Raw genomic sequence first — 15754 nt, 5'->3', positions numbered from 1 at the left:
ATCTGAATCGATCGACGCGCCACTACGCCAATGGACTCGTCCGCGCGCATAACGGGGCTGTCGGGGCCCGGAGCTCGAGCGGTCCGCTGCTTGCGCACTCCGAAACCCATCGCGCTTCCTGCATCAACGGCTTTTTTCTCCCGACCGGGCTTAATTAAATCTCGGTAGGTATGCCCGCTTAGCGGCGAGGGAGACGCATATCAAGGCTGCTGCGTGAATTCCGGGCCATTTGCCGTCGCGAATCGATACCGACGCGACGCGCCGCAAAAAGGTGTTCTCTCCCGCCGCCATTTTTCGGTAACGATTTAGGACGCCTTGCTCCGTTCTTAATTTTATGTTTCCGGATTTTCGATTTACAATTGGTATAACATACAAGATTTAGAAGCCATATTTTGTTAAGTATCATATTCGCGTTTCGATATATCTTGAATAGAAAGAGATCGGAAAGTTGGAAATATTGACAATCAATGTTAATTAATATTCCTTTCTTGTGCAACTGCGACTGTAATAGAGAGAAATGCTCACTTAATTCGCGCAATTTTTATCATATTAATTCTGTATCAAAAGCGCTTAATATAATAGGTAGTAAGAACAATTGTGCTGGAAACATTTAATTTCTTCATATACAGATATCTGAACGATGTTGCTCTTTTATCTCTCTGTCTGATCGTTAGGCGATTTGCGACGTACGATAAAAAATGGCGTTAAGTAACATAATCGTACGTGCAACGTACGGCGAGTAGAAGCGGGAAGGGGTGCTCGCGCGCGCGCGCTTACGCATGCGCGGGCGAGCGGGCGAGGGTGGAAGCGGAGCGAAGTGAAAAGCGCGCGCGTTCCCATGAATGAAATTGGCGGCGGGTCGCCGCGGGGGAGACGGGCGTACGCGGCTCACTTCGGGGACTCGCGGTTTGTTCGCGCGCGCGCGAGTGCGCGCAACCGCTTCGGTGAACGTTCGGGAGATGTCGCGGCTCGCGTGGCGACTGGCTCGAAACACCTGACCGCGGTATAGCGTATAGCGTGGTATAGCAGTGCGGCATGGGCTGGTGTGGCGGGCGCACACTTCTTTCAAAACAGGTAGCACGCGCTACCGGCTGACAGCGCGCAGCGTGGCGATATTCTCCCGGTTCTTCCTTCCTCCCTCCCGGCCCTCTCAGCCCTTGTCCGCGCGCTCGAGGTACACAACAGAGTGCGGTCACGTGATACTCCGCGATTTTTACGCGGCGCGCGCGCGCGGGGCTAAGTTCACATGGAGCACCGTCGCGGTGCGCGACATCGACGTTCGCGAAGTCGTTTCGAAGTCTTCGTCCTCGTTTCGAGACTCGCTCGCTCGGCCGCGAGTTTCTCGGGTAGAACGTGCCCGGGCGCAGTGAAAAACCCACCGCGTGTCGGACTCGCGAAATTGTAGTAAAAGAAAATGTGACCGCGATCGACACGACGCGCGGTGACCGCGGCGCAAAGACCGAGTGCGGAACAGTGGTATTTGAACGCGCGTTCGCCGAAAAATGACGCTCGTCGGTCGGACATCGGTTAGGACAGTGTTGCTGACGTCGTTGCTCCCGATTTCGGTGGTGCTGGTGGTGCTGGTGGTGCTGGCGCGCGCCGGGGATGTGGCGACCTTGGAGTACGGCGTGGAACCCCTTCCGGCAACCAGGGAAGAGCGGCCGCGTCCGGATATAGGTGAGTCAATGAGTTTTAGCATTCCGCTTTAATTCGCTCTCGGCGAACGGGCGAAGTCAACATATTAATCAGCTCTTGATTGTTTCTATGAAAAAGTAAATACATTCTAATTTAATTGTATAGGGATCAAAATATTAGAAAAGTACAGTATACGAAAACATCGTACATTATTTTCTCTTTAATTCTATATTTAAGTTTTAATTCTGCGAGCGTCTTTATATTCGTGCTGGTAATTTAATTAATATAGCGACATACATAGATTATATATCGGATTCTTTATGATGATACCTGAAAGATTAATAGCTGAAAGTTTCTATTTGAAACATTGACAAATGAAATAGAAATTTATTTGTGAAGTGGGATATTAATTATGATATCAATTACGAGAGGCGCAACAAGAAAGCAAGATACGATAAAAATTTGAATTTAAAAGCAATTCAATATATAAGAAGAATAATTAAACGTAGATCGATAATAATAACGCAATACTATTATACTTGCGTTGGAAAAATCATATAATGCGTTTTCCTTTTTATCATTCTCGCATTAGTAAAATAATAGTACGTCTCACGGTCGATTATATCTTCCTCACAGTACTTTAGGATAGGGAAAAATTGCACCTATATAAAAATATAATAATATAGAAGGGTGAAAGGAGCATCTACAAGACATTTTACCGTCACTGCATCCTTATCTATCTTCTTCCTTTTATTCTCGCGCGAAGATGCACTCTCCGGCGATCATTGCAATGACGGTGAATGCCTGAACTTTGTTGCTCGTCTCAGCTTTGCCGATGAAGAACGACCTTTGCACTCGGTTGCTTCTGTGAAAGTACGCTCGCGCATCCTCTATTCGCTTCGCGGCAATACTTTACGTCCCGCAGAATTCTCGGCAAATCCCGTAGATCCTGAAATTTGATTGTGAATTTATATTTCCAAAAGAACGAACTTACTAAAATCTACTTTACGCGTTAACCAATTAAATTATTTAAGTTATCGATATTTATAATTATTATTGATGATGTGCAATGTATAATTTGTTTTTGTCAAGTATCGAAAAATTGCGGTTCATTATAACATGATTTAGCAATGGTACCACAGTTATACATATAATATATACTATGTATATATATTAAAATTTCATTTTTACATTCTCACTGTTCTCTTCTCCACAGATTTGTTGAAAAATACATTTATATATTTGGATTTTATTATTTGAATTAAATACCAATCAATTTCGACAATTTCACTGGAATCGTCGGACTCTAATTAAATTCTATACGAAGCTCGTCTGCTTTTCAAATGCTATTTCTACGGTTCGTAGAAGCGTCTTCGACGTGTACAGTATCGCAATTAAAACGTCCGATAATAGACACGGGTCGGAAACCGTTCCCACATGGTCTTTAGAAATGCGCGACGCTCATTTTGTCGGGCCGCATCCGTCGTCTCGATCAAATCGATTAATTTGCATGCACTTAGAAAGGCGGAAGCACGTGTGTCGACCGCAAAGCCGATGAATCCTCGCGAGGGCTCCTTTGTGAGTGCAGATTAGTCGCGCGACCGCACTTTCTATTGGCAGTCAAACGCGATGAGTGCAGCAAATGAATTTTAACGCGATCAGCATACTGAGATCGGCGGCCGAGCCTTTTTTCGCGACGATTGCATTTCGCCTTAGATCATTAGGCCTGTTCGTTTTAGCTGAACTTCTTGCAGTTGCACACCTCATCTTTCCTCTTTTTCTTTTCATGAAAAAACTTCATCTTTTCTCCTTTTCATGAAAAGAAAAAGAGGAAAGATGAACCGTGCAATTATTGTTCAGCTAAAACGAACAGGTCTATTGTCAACATGTGTTTATCACGATTCGATCCGTCAAGGCGTTAATAAAAATATCGCCTCGCGGATCTCGTGGGTTGAAATTAATGGACTATGATTCCCTGGTAATGACAAACGATTGTTTGAACTCTTTTGCGCTGCTCGTTACAGTTTTTCGAGCGCGATATTCGGTGATTATTAGAAAGAAAGCAACCGGCCTTCTTCACGGCTCGTTGAACTTATCGCACGCCGTATTAACAATAATCTAATTAATTTATGATCAAGTTTTATCGACCAAAATGGTGATTACTATTTAGCTTATATTTTTACGATATTTCTTTAAATATATGCACAATATATATTTTAGCAAGGGACCTTTTGACGAAAGTATTTCTTTTTTTTTATTTAATGGAACTAATCTCTGAAGTTTTACATCCAAAAGTTTTGAGTTACTTTTGAATTGCGAAATTAAACTTTCCTCATGTATTTGAATTACTTTCTCCATATTAAAATAGCTGAAATAGGGGAAATCAAGTATTCTTAGGTGATCGCCGAGAGCGAATAGTTTTCCGCGAGTGGATGGCAAATTCTTTTTCGACGTGCGACAATGTGTCGTACGGGGAATGCATATGTATGCACCGGCGCGGAAAACGTTCCTGGCATCGGTCCGTGTAGAATCCTCTTTCAACCTTGATGCGAATGGTACGTACGTGTCGAGGCTGCTGTTAAAAGCGGGGGACCTCGTGCGAACGTAGCCTACGGATAACTGTTCGCCGGTCGCGGACGTGCCGCGAGCGTTTATTTAACGACCGCGAATTTACGATATCCTAATGTTATTTACAGCTCGTAAGGTAATCCTTAATGAATCACGTGATTCCAATTTGGCGCGGCTCGGGCCAGTCCATAAGACATCTGCGAAATTTAATGACCGCGCTTTGTAATTGCTTGTTTTTTTGCGCCGCCCTAATATGAATTTTCGATATAGCGCGTCTTTTTTTCAAAAGATGCTAGCTCATTATCTTGTATTGTGTTTATTATCTCTAACGAGTGGATGGCAAAGATAAAAAAGATTGAACAAGCAATTTTGTTTCCGATATGAATGATTTTTTCATAATTCTGAGAAGAAAAGGTGTTTGAAATGGAAGCAAAAACATAGGATTAATATTTAAAATAATAATTATAACATGCAACAATCATAATAACTAGTTTCTTGTATTTTTGCAGGTGAGTCGATGGCCTAGCAGCTATAGTTTTACTTTTACCGATGTGATTCCGAAAAAAAAACCCGAAACTTGATATTGGTAAGTTATTTTTCGCTTTGCATTACATTTGAAAATTTCCTATAGGAGTGCGAATCCGCACAATAATCACATTCATCCTCTCAGTTGGTTCAATTTGCACATTGATTCAATTTCCCTGTCCAATGCGAACCCTATGCGAACCCTATCTAACGAGTGACAATATTTTTCTCTATTTTACGATCACGTTCTTGCTGAAATGCTCTATTCTACGAATTTGTTTTATACATTACACCACATTATCAAATTTGAAATTAATTAAACAAAATTATCATTCTCTTTAGTAATAGTGAAGTGAAAGATGGAATCTTTGCGAAAGAATAAAATTAATTTAGACTTAAAATCTTTTTCTAAGTAATATTAATTGCAAATTGAAATGCAAGTGTGACCTTTCATATCTATATTTAATTTTCGCGATTAATAACATGTACACATTTTTTGTATTAAAAGTAAATGTACTTTGAGATCTTTTCAGTTGCAAAAATAATTTTATTAGAAAATTGATGAAGGTAGATATTAATTAAGAACGCGAACGAGAAGTCAAAGGATAATCACGTAAAGGCGGGAATTCAATTTATCCCCGACGAAACGCGTTACGTTTCAAGTTGCAAGTGCAACGTGTGGTTTCCTTTCACGGTTTTCGATAAGAGGATTTATATTATGAGATACAGTCTACGCGGAGCCTTATCAGGGCTACTACAACCGCCACGGGATTCGTTCGCGTGGCTCAGCAGGGTTGCCGCGAAGAATAGACTGCAATAGGATGCAATTTTCTAGGAAGATTCAGAATACTCGGCGTACACGGAACATTAGATAGCCGTGGGAGATTTAATTAAGATTACACCGCTTGGCAGCTTGTTCGATTCGTCCTAATCGTTACTGCGAAATCAAAGACCAATACACGATATACTTTATTTCTTCATATTTTCGCAATAATCTGCTATTGAAAATGTCACGTACGTTAGAAAAGATATTACTGAAAGCATTAATTTATAATATTAATTTATTTCAATTTATTAGGCGAGGAAAATAGAATTATACGATTTAATAAAACGAGAGATTAATATTATAGAAAATAATGGAATATTACTAAAACTTTGTATAAAGTTTTTAATCTAAAAAAGTTGATTTTCTAGATGTGTATTAAATATAAAATTCTACTAGCGATAACAAGTCTTTTGACCTATATTCAGCTATTTGAAGGAATTATGCAAAGTTATATTGTGCACGCAGAGATAACGCTCTTATCTTTTTCGATTACGCGATGTTTGTTACCTGTTATTGTTTTTAACGATTTTCAAGGATGTGCATTTCGAGCAGGAGAAAATTCGCGAATTGATTTATGCCAAGTAAGCCGCCTTAAAGATTTAAGGACTGATAAATCTGTTCGGGATGCAAAATGTACTTGAAATTCTGGCGGTGGCGGCCGGTTCCTTCTTCATTTTTAGAGAAAATTTATGATCTGCCCAGAACGCGTTCGGTCACTCCTACCCGGGTGCGAAGGGTGTAATTTTATAACCGGTCATAATTAGAGACATTAACTCGCTTAGGATCCTTTACTCGTGAGTTTCACCGCGAGCTCGCCTCCTCTTTGGATTGTGTGGCGCGCGGCTATTTCGCTCCTATTATTATGCCAGAACAATGAATAGTTAAAATCTCTTTACTGCCATGTGAGTAGCCGGTGAGAGAACCTTTTTGGAGAGAACGAGATGCCAGCAGGCTTTGTGGCAGGACCTCGTGTTTCCTTTTTTGCCTTCTTTCTTCACGGTTCAACGTGTTGAAATGTATCGTAATGTGTTGCCTTTGTTTGGTAACTGAAAATTGTCGATATTATTTATTGATATTAGTGGCACGAGAAAAAATTTTAATATATACGATATATGAATATAAAAGCAAACAGAATCCACAAAAAGGATCAATTAGCTAAATATAAATAAATTTTAGCTTGATATGCTAAAAACTTTACCGAAGTATAATTTATATTATTTTTAATTCAAAGATAACAAGATATAATCAATTTGTATTATTTTTATTATTATAGTTGCAAATAAGATTTAGCTGCTTTTTTCCCATTTATGTTAGAACTTTGCGGATATGACTCAATGCAGTATGATTTATGCCAAGAGTAGAGTACGCTTTAGTTAGAAATTACGAGGTAATGTCGAAGAGAATGAGTCAAATTCCGACGAGAGAAACACGTGGCAATCGGAAAAATCACTGTTTTGATTATGCAAGTGGCAAATAAAAGTTATCTACGTATCAATAACAGCTCTTGCTACTTTTACGATCGCGTTTTTAAGAGACTGTTCTGATTTATCTAAACATGCAGTATTATAGTGACATAGATTTATTTAAAAGTATCACAGCACGTAATAAAATTTTGCCACGATAAAATTGTTTAATGTATCAAATTTTATTACATTTAACTTTCACCATTTAACGAAGAAACAGTTCAGAGATACTTAGGAAGACGTAATTGCAAAATAAATCCACGGAACATTACCATTTATATCATAAATCATATCACAGTTGCAAGATTATAGATAAAGAAAATTTTTTTGAAAAACATTCTGTTTTTTTACTTTTTAATAGACTATTATAAGCTAAAGAGGGAACTTTTGTATTCGAGAATAAAATTAATGAAATTTGAAATTTGTATTAGTTTAATGTAAGTTTGATTTGCGCGAAATCAATCTCTTCGATGAGTATCGTGGAATTATTTCGATTATACGAACAAGACTGCACACTCTCGCATAATCGCAGGATTTCGACGCCTCGGGCGTTAGCGCGGAAAGAAAAAGATCACGGATAACAGAGCGGCGCGCCAGTTATCAACATGCCATAATAATTCGCCATCTCGCTGTAATAATTATCCATCTCGCAACTCTTCCGTTGTTCGCGACGCGGTACGGCCGACGTGTTTTCTTTAGGCGCGCGGTTATTTCGACCGGGCTCGCGAATAATGTTCGTCATTTCGCGCGCCGTTAAAACTATTCCATTGGCAGTACAATGGCACATATAACTGGTGGCAGTAAACGCATTCCTGCGTCGACGTTAAAGGCCGTAATAAGAGTATTTTTGACGAAGCAGGAAAAACGCGTGAATCGCGTGTCGCGTGTTGGTCGAAATGTCGAATTCTTGGATAGAACTGGATATATGTTTGGCTTATATCTTCTGTTTTCATGAAATTAAAGCTGAAGAGCGAATATGTTATTTTTAATAATATATTGTAGAGTATATTAAAATGATATATATTTTTTATATGTATAGATATTATATTCTTTATATATTTTATATATAAAAAATATATATGATATATCTATATATTTTTTAAATCTGTTTTTTTGATACTTAATTAATTAATTTTACGAGAAAAATTTGCGCACATAAAAAGAGAAAAGCTGAGAAAATACCTTAGAGAAGAATAATCATTACACAGAGCGCTATTTATATAATTCTTCAATTATCTCTTCTCCATTAGAGTCGTAAGAGAGGCTTTTACATGACGAGCGTAATAGGGACCGCCGTACGCGCTAATTAAAAAAGAATGCGTGGAGTAGTGGGATGATTATCGGCTAGCAGTCAGCCATGCATAAATGAATGTAACCCTTTCGCATCATGTTAGGTACTTACGTAGAATGGAGAGAAATGGAAGCCGCGCACTGTCTCTTTCTCTTCATTATACTAAATCGACTCTCCAAGGCAGGGGTCCTCACTAGCATTCCGATAAGTTCTCGTGAAATTTGTGGAAACTATCTGTAAGCCCCGCAATAATGAAATTCATATTAATCATATTACCAGGCTTATCTTAGCATTTGCATTGATTTAGCTCACATCTTTCGCGATTAAATTGGCAATAAATTACACGCATGCATATTAATAATTTTCTAATCTATTACTATACTTAAATATTAAATCGGGAAAAATTGCGATAATGATAAAAAAAATATTACGTGTTTAAATAATTTTAAAATGTTTAACTGAGAAATGGAATAATTAATCACGTGAGAAGTTTGACGTGAGATTCAAAAGCAGATTTTTAATGCAAACTAGAAGTTAGGTATAGAATATACATTTTTCTAAATATCATGATATTTTTATATCTAGGATGATAATATTGAATAATTTTCGTGTATATATATATTTATTAATAAGGCAGCGATATCCGCTTTTTTGAAATTAATTTTTTCAAATTCGATATGGATATATGCTAATGATATAAATTATACGTTCGAATGTTCACACTTGAGCAGGTAGATGGTCGCGAGAATCGTAGTATCACATTATGTTTTTCGAAATACGATCGTTATCAATTATTAATTATATTATTATCCCGCGAAAGTATATCTCGTAATTTATGGCTTAGAGGCATATTGAAACTGTTTCAAGTATTTCGGTATTTTACTTATTTAATCGTAAAAATCGGAGCTAAGAGAGGAGAGTTTCATTATTTCGTGATATTTAGAAGCAATATAATAGTTCTTTCTTGCATCCGTATTCGCAATCCGCGTTATACATTTCACCAAGTTTATATGTAATTTGTCCATATGAATTTTGAATATAGACCGCGAAGTAACGCGCGAGTCGGATCATCATGTTCATAAAACGCAGTGTAAAATATATAAAATAAATAGCCTATCGCGATCGATATTAAATTATAATATGAGAAACAATATTCGACATATTTTACGGAGCACCCAGTATTTTGAAATTCCGGCGCGAGACCTTGGCCTTGGTAAACACATGTAACGCACGTGACGCGTTGACTTTATATTAATAGACTAGGTCGCCGCTCGATCATTTACGCTTGAACGCTCGGAGCTAGCACATCGCTCCGTGTGTCACCGCGTTATCTCTCGTAATATATCGATCATTTTTGTGAATAATTATCGTTTCTCGATTGACACAATTAATTAATGTACCACGATTAACGTATTCATAGACATATTACGACGGTAGCTAATTTCGGAAACATATACATGATATATTTTATGTAGTTTACTCATGTGAAGTAAAAATTGAAGAGCGATAAGGGATATTAATTATAAATTACTGTTTTACTGCGACGTTTACGAGTAATAAATATTTTTTAAACGATGCTTGGAATTTGAACATATCTCAATTTAAGTTTTAGTGGCGATTAAGACATGATTCGTCCATCATCATTTCTTTGAATTGTAATCGCAAATTAAGACTATTTGCCAAGCCATTTGATTAAACTATTCAATTAATAGAAAACTGTGGTACAATAATTAATTATTTATTAATATTTCGCATTAACGTCGCGAGTGTAATGTCGCGCAATTAAATCCCATGCGGTCGTAATTAACCGTATTTCGGCAAACGTGTGACTGTGTGCAATGAAGAAATCTAAGAACAGGCGAAGGAAAAAGAGATCTATGAACAGAGATCGAGCGACAACTTCACTACTGCGCATTGTATCACCGCTCTTGAACCGGTAAGTCGTTTCGCTTGTCGTCGCCTTATCCCTCGATATATTTTGATCGTTCTGTGAATAATTAATTAGGAGTTTATAATTTAAAGCTTGCGTTCGGCTTTCTTCATGGATTAAATATTGTATATAGAATATATAGATATAACAGTCGCAAAAGAATTAATGTCGAGAGATTTTTTCGATATATACACATGTTTCTCACAAGCACAAATAGAAGAAAGAAATATTTCTCACAGAATCACATCGTCTCTTAATTTATTTAATGAAAAGAGAAACTTGCTAGTGATTATTAATTTCATTTATTTTTATAATGCGCCAATTTCCTTCTAATCTTTCTTAGTCTGTGTTGATATTAATAATTAATATCGACACAGACACAATTTATTTCGTTTGAAACAAATTAAAACGCAATGTGAGATCTAATAATTATTTCGTCATATATTTACGTAATATTGCAAGACTTCTCACACAATCGCACGATATTTTAGGCCTCAGGTTTACGTGAATGATCGTTCCGCTTCTCAGTTGACTCTAATCTCGGTTGCGATCTCTAATTAAAATGTGACTGTTGAACCATTCATATTTCAAGATATGAAATTAAATTTCGTATCTTATTTAATACGGTTTTAAGTCTTATTTAATCTAATTCGAATAACATGATTAAATGAATACGATCAGTGGAGACGCGGTGCAACACGTTTCGTATATGTGTAACATCTCGATGCGCATACGTACGTTGCATAGGTGAACGCGCTCGTCCGCGGTGAACGGACGCGGCGCTCTCGCCATTTTATATTACAGGAGTTAGCCGCGTCTTCCTCTCTTTCTCTCTCTTTCTCTCTCTCTCTCTCTCTCTCTTTCGTTTCGCGGCTTTATACGGCCTATGTCATTATCCGTCATTACGGCGTTGGACAACGGCGAGAAATAGCTTCGGCCCGAGAAGGCATCCGCCGTGTAAAATCTTGGTCGATCGCGCCGCGGATTCGCGCGAAGGTACTCATAATACGGTTTGGGCTTCATTGGGCTTGTAACGTGTTATTTCGCCTGTCATTATCTCGGTGCACTGACTTGCCTTTTTATCATCCGAGTTTTGCGAACCAAACCGAATTTTTAAATATTTTTTAAAGTGCCTCTATTTATGGTGTAATAACTAGACGTGCGAATAAAAAAATTAAAGTTAAAATTAAATTATGCAATATTAATATGTTATACATATATGAATTAATTTATTTGTGAGTTTAATGGGCTAAGATCAATTAGTAGAAATAGTATATACATAGATAATAGATATTACTCAATTTAAAAATAATTATTTTTTTTGGGAAAGTTTTTTTTAAATTATTATATTTCTTAATCGTATATATTTCGAGCATTATCTAACATTATCTAGTAAATGGATAGGTTCACTCTTTCTCATGATATTTTCGCATTAAAAGTCTTTTTGACGAGATTCTTCTTCATGTCGTTATATTGCGCCAGTCGAGACGGTCATCATACTGATGATACCGATGATTACTTCGATTGCGGGAGGATGATTAGGAATCCGCGCGTTTCGTGAAGGTTTTGTTTCGTGGTGAAAGTTTCTTTTTCGTGATTTTGCAGTATCAGATAGGTCGAGGAGTTTTTCCTGATTCCCTCAATCGTGGTCCCGTACGAAAGGGAAAGTTCTAAGCGCACCACGGATGCGCCAGGAAAGATTCGCGATTGCAGTTTCCCCGCGGCGGCGAGCGGGAAATTATCGTTCCTTCTGCCGTCCAACGTGACGGAATACTGATGAAACTGTCAGGCGAAATGAATAGCGGATGCGCGATTATTAATACCTATATTCCTTTTTTTTCCTTTCCATCATGCTCCTATTAGATATATGAGGCTAATTCGATGATGACATTAAATCATACTCGAAATTACATAAAGGCTCGATTGTCTACTTTCTAATATTCATCATCAAATTTAGGTTGATTATTGTACATTGATATATTTCCTTTAGAGAAGAGAAAGCTAAGTGATGAAAAAAATACGATGAACCAGATAGAGATAAATAAGATACTTTGAATAGGTCGACGATAGATTAGAAACGTTCATTATTTACGTTTTATTTTAGCTGATACAATTTTTATGAATTATAGACACATTATTTTCTTCATAATTATTTTTCTTGCATTTATGCAAGTTAAATTCTTCCTTTGTGTGTATATATCGTCAGTTTATCTCACATAATATAAATAATGTTCTGGTGAGAATTTTAGTTATGTTATATGAATTTTTATTCATTGATTTACTTACTTGTTATATTTTCTCATTGAAGCATTTTCATTCTCTTCAAAATATTCAGTGATATTTTGTAAGACATTTATTACGCGAATGATATTGAGTTATACTACGCGGAACAAGAACAAAAAAGATTGGATTTGACTGCGCGAAATAATTAATTAAAAATAAAAATCTCATCTAATTGCAAGCGGAATATCAGTTAGTATAATTTTCCGGCAAGTCACCGGTCGAAATTATGCGCATTTATAATTGCGGCGGTTCTAAACAGGTTTCCGAACAGTGATGAAAAATTTATCGTTCGCGATATGGGCGCGTTTCTCGGATTACCCGAGCACGAGTCGAACTCGAACTTGAAATTGAGACCGGCTCTCATTGCCGCGAGCGTTTTTTTTTTATTACACTTTCACAATTGATAGAATCGCGATATATTTTTCTCATGGTTTTTATTTGTTTAGCAAACACTGAGAAATTTTACTGATAAAATTAAAGGGTAATAATGAGTTACTCGAATATTTAATGACTTTCCTCGCATTTAAATTAATATCGCTGCTAGCGATGAAGTGAGTCGCTTTCTTAGCGAACATTTTTTCTCGGTGAAAGGTGTTCCTGCATACGGGAGAAACTTAACGAGAAAAAATGACAACCTTGAATTTGTTTCTACCGGTCATCGTTTCGTGTTCGGGGAAGTCACTCGCTAGTCAGCAGAGCGTACATATATGTGCACGAATTCAAGGGAGGAGGATCGAGACCTGGAGAGTCAGCGAGCTGATTCGCATGCCGACTATATTACGGCCGCGGATCATCCATCAACCGGATCGAAGCCAGACGAGCAAAAAGCTCGCGGACTCGTCTAAATCGATCGCTACGCGCCACACTCTCACGGTCTTGTACGTTCGTTCGTTTCAGATAACGTGCGGTTCGCCTCGCGATCGCGTACGTGAGTTTCGTTGTCGTTCTGCCTTTTTATTGCTATTTGTGTTTTACGCATGCACGCGCCTATGGCTGAGTCTCGGTTCTCAACGGATGATGAAAATGTTGGCATAGAAGACAAATGTGTTGGATTATATGAATTTATTTCTTACTTAGGGATAAAAGATATGTATATATATAATTATACGAGTTTCATGAAAAATTAGGTTATTACATTGCTGTCAATCTTATAGTATATTATAGTAATAATTGTTTTTTGTATTGAATAAAGTAATTATAAACAGATTTCATTTTTTAATAAGAAATATTTAATAATGGAATAAAAATCTGCAAATTAAATAATTTCTTTTGATGACATTACGAAATGTTGATTTTTTAATACTTTATTTAAAATGTCACTACTTTATAATAAATGTATTTTGAATTTCATTTCGAAATTATATTTGTACATGTGTGAAATTAATTTTGAATAATATTCCCCAATATTTTTTACTTAAAAAATTCTATTTAATCTGTAAAAGTTATCATTGTCTAGAGACAATTTGTCACTATGACAGGTTGAAAGACGAGATCAGCCAGAAGTGGCCCTGATTCTTATCGATATTGCGTAGAACCGGATTTTATAGTATAACATTGATGCGCCATTTAACGCGAGAGAAATATATAAATCACTTCGCAAAACTCCACCTCCACATCGGTTTCTAAAATGAGAAGTCCTCAAGGTGGTCAGCCGAGCTGATCACGGTCAACTACGTGTGCAGCGTGCAACGACACGAGGCCACCACCCCCCATTAGATTGCCATTAACGATTCCCCGTTTAATAGACCCTTACGTAATTATGCGTCGAGCCACCCACGCGCGCCGTCACGCACTGCCTCTCCTCAGGGTCTCTTGGATCGTTTCTCCACCTCGTTTTCTTCTTCGAGTCTCTGCATTTCCTCTCGAGGTAAATGCGCATACAAATATGTATGTGCATATACGTAGTTTTCTAAGTCCATCTCACATCTTTTCGTCTGCAAACTTCCTTGAACTTTTGCTTTACCAAGCCAATTTTACATTATCGAAGATTTAATAAGATATTATTTATTAGCAATTTTCCCTAATTCTTAATTTTAAACAATCTTGTTTTACTCCGATATGTTTTTGTATTTTTAGTCATATAATATTAAAAGTATATTAAAGTAGAATTTAACTTCTTCTTTAGATATTGTTTTTTAGTTAGAGGAAAGTTTTATTACATATGTCATAAAGTAATAAAAAGTTTATAGATGAAAGGAAGTACGGAAAACCTAGACTCTATATATTCTTTTTGTGTATATTCGTAGCAGTGTCAAGTAGAGATACTGTCAGCATTTATTGATAAAATGCAGACTACCCCCTGCCAGCGTGAATTAATTAAGACGATCGATGCTTGTCTCGATTACGCTTCGTTGCGCTATTTCACGCGAGAACAACTCCCTATCTTTCTCAATATCTTTATACCTGCCTCGTCAGGCTCGAAATGTGACGCTGACGATCGAGCGTGAGAACACGCGCCGGTCATTGACATGAATCAAGTGGCTAATACTCATTGACTTTGTAGCAGAGCGAAAAATCAAAATTTAGAAAGTTTGTCATAAAGTTTACATCAAAAGCAATTAATATTTTAAACGATAAAAATAGAAATGAAGAAACAGCGACGATTTTCCAAGTTCTCTGTCAATAACATCGAATTTGAGAAAAGAGTTATTAACTTTATAAACTTGAATTAAACTCACAGTGTTAACGTGAGCAGTAAGAGGGTAAGTCGCGAGCGACGCGATGGACGGGTGTTTCTGATAATGTCGTGGGTGATATTTTAACGGCGTGAACGGCCGATTGTTCTTTCTCTCTCTCTCTCTCTCTCTCTCTCTCTCTCTCTCGGCGGAAAGGTTAGTGCACGCTCGCCGTTGGAGATTCAGGACGTAAAGCGTGCTGAATCTCCGCCGCCTAGCTATAGCCACAGTTATATGCTTGGCGGTATACCGCGACGCGACCGCCGCCGCGCGATATCGTGCACGGTTTGAAACGAGGGACCATACTCTGCGCGAGTTGCACGCGCGTGCAATTACTTTTAGTGTTACAACCGCTCCTAGGATGATGCATGTTGTAAGTACGAGCGCGGCAGCGCGAGATGGAATTGTCCCCGACACAAAAAGCCAGTTTACTCGGCCGGAATACTGCGCGCGGGGGCATTGCGATGCAACTCGGCAGTCATAAAGCAAGAATTATTAAGCGGTTCTTCAGAGCGGACGAGTTTGCGCTTACGTGCGGTTAACGTTCGAGAAGACAAA

General features: G+C 37.8%; 1 protein-coding gene across 1 annotated transcript in view; it reads left to right on the top strand.

Moving 5' to 3' along the window:
• Positions 1 to 1047: 1047 nt before the first annotated feature.
• The window catches only part of LOC139820094 (uncharacterized), a 168332-nt gene continuing 153625 nt past the window's right edge, over positions 1048 to 15754 (top strand). Inside the window, exon 1 of the mRNA XM_071790069.1 lies at positions 1048 to 1677. Within this exon, the coding sequence (XP_071646170.1) occupies positions 1503 to 1677 (175 nt within the window). The 5' untranslated portion in view covers positions 1048 to 1502. The remainder of the gene's footprint in view (positions 1678 to 15754) is intronic.

Source organism: Temnothorax longispinosus, chromosome 10, assembly GCF_030848805.1.
Source record: "Temnothorax longispinosus isolate EJ_2023e chromosome 10, Tlon_JGU_v1, whole genome shotgun sequence".
Taxonomy (NCBI): Eukaryota; Metazoa; Arthropoda; class Insecta; order Hymenoptera; family Formicidae; genus Temnothorax; species Temnothorax longispinosus.
The sequence above is the reverse complement of the archived record's forward strand: the minus strand, read 5'-3'. Positions and strand labels throughout refer to the sequence as shown.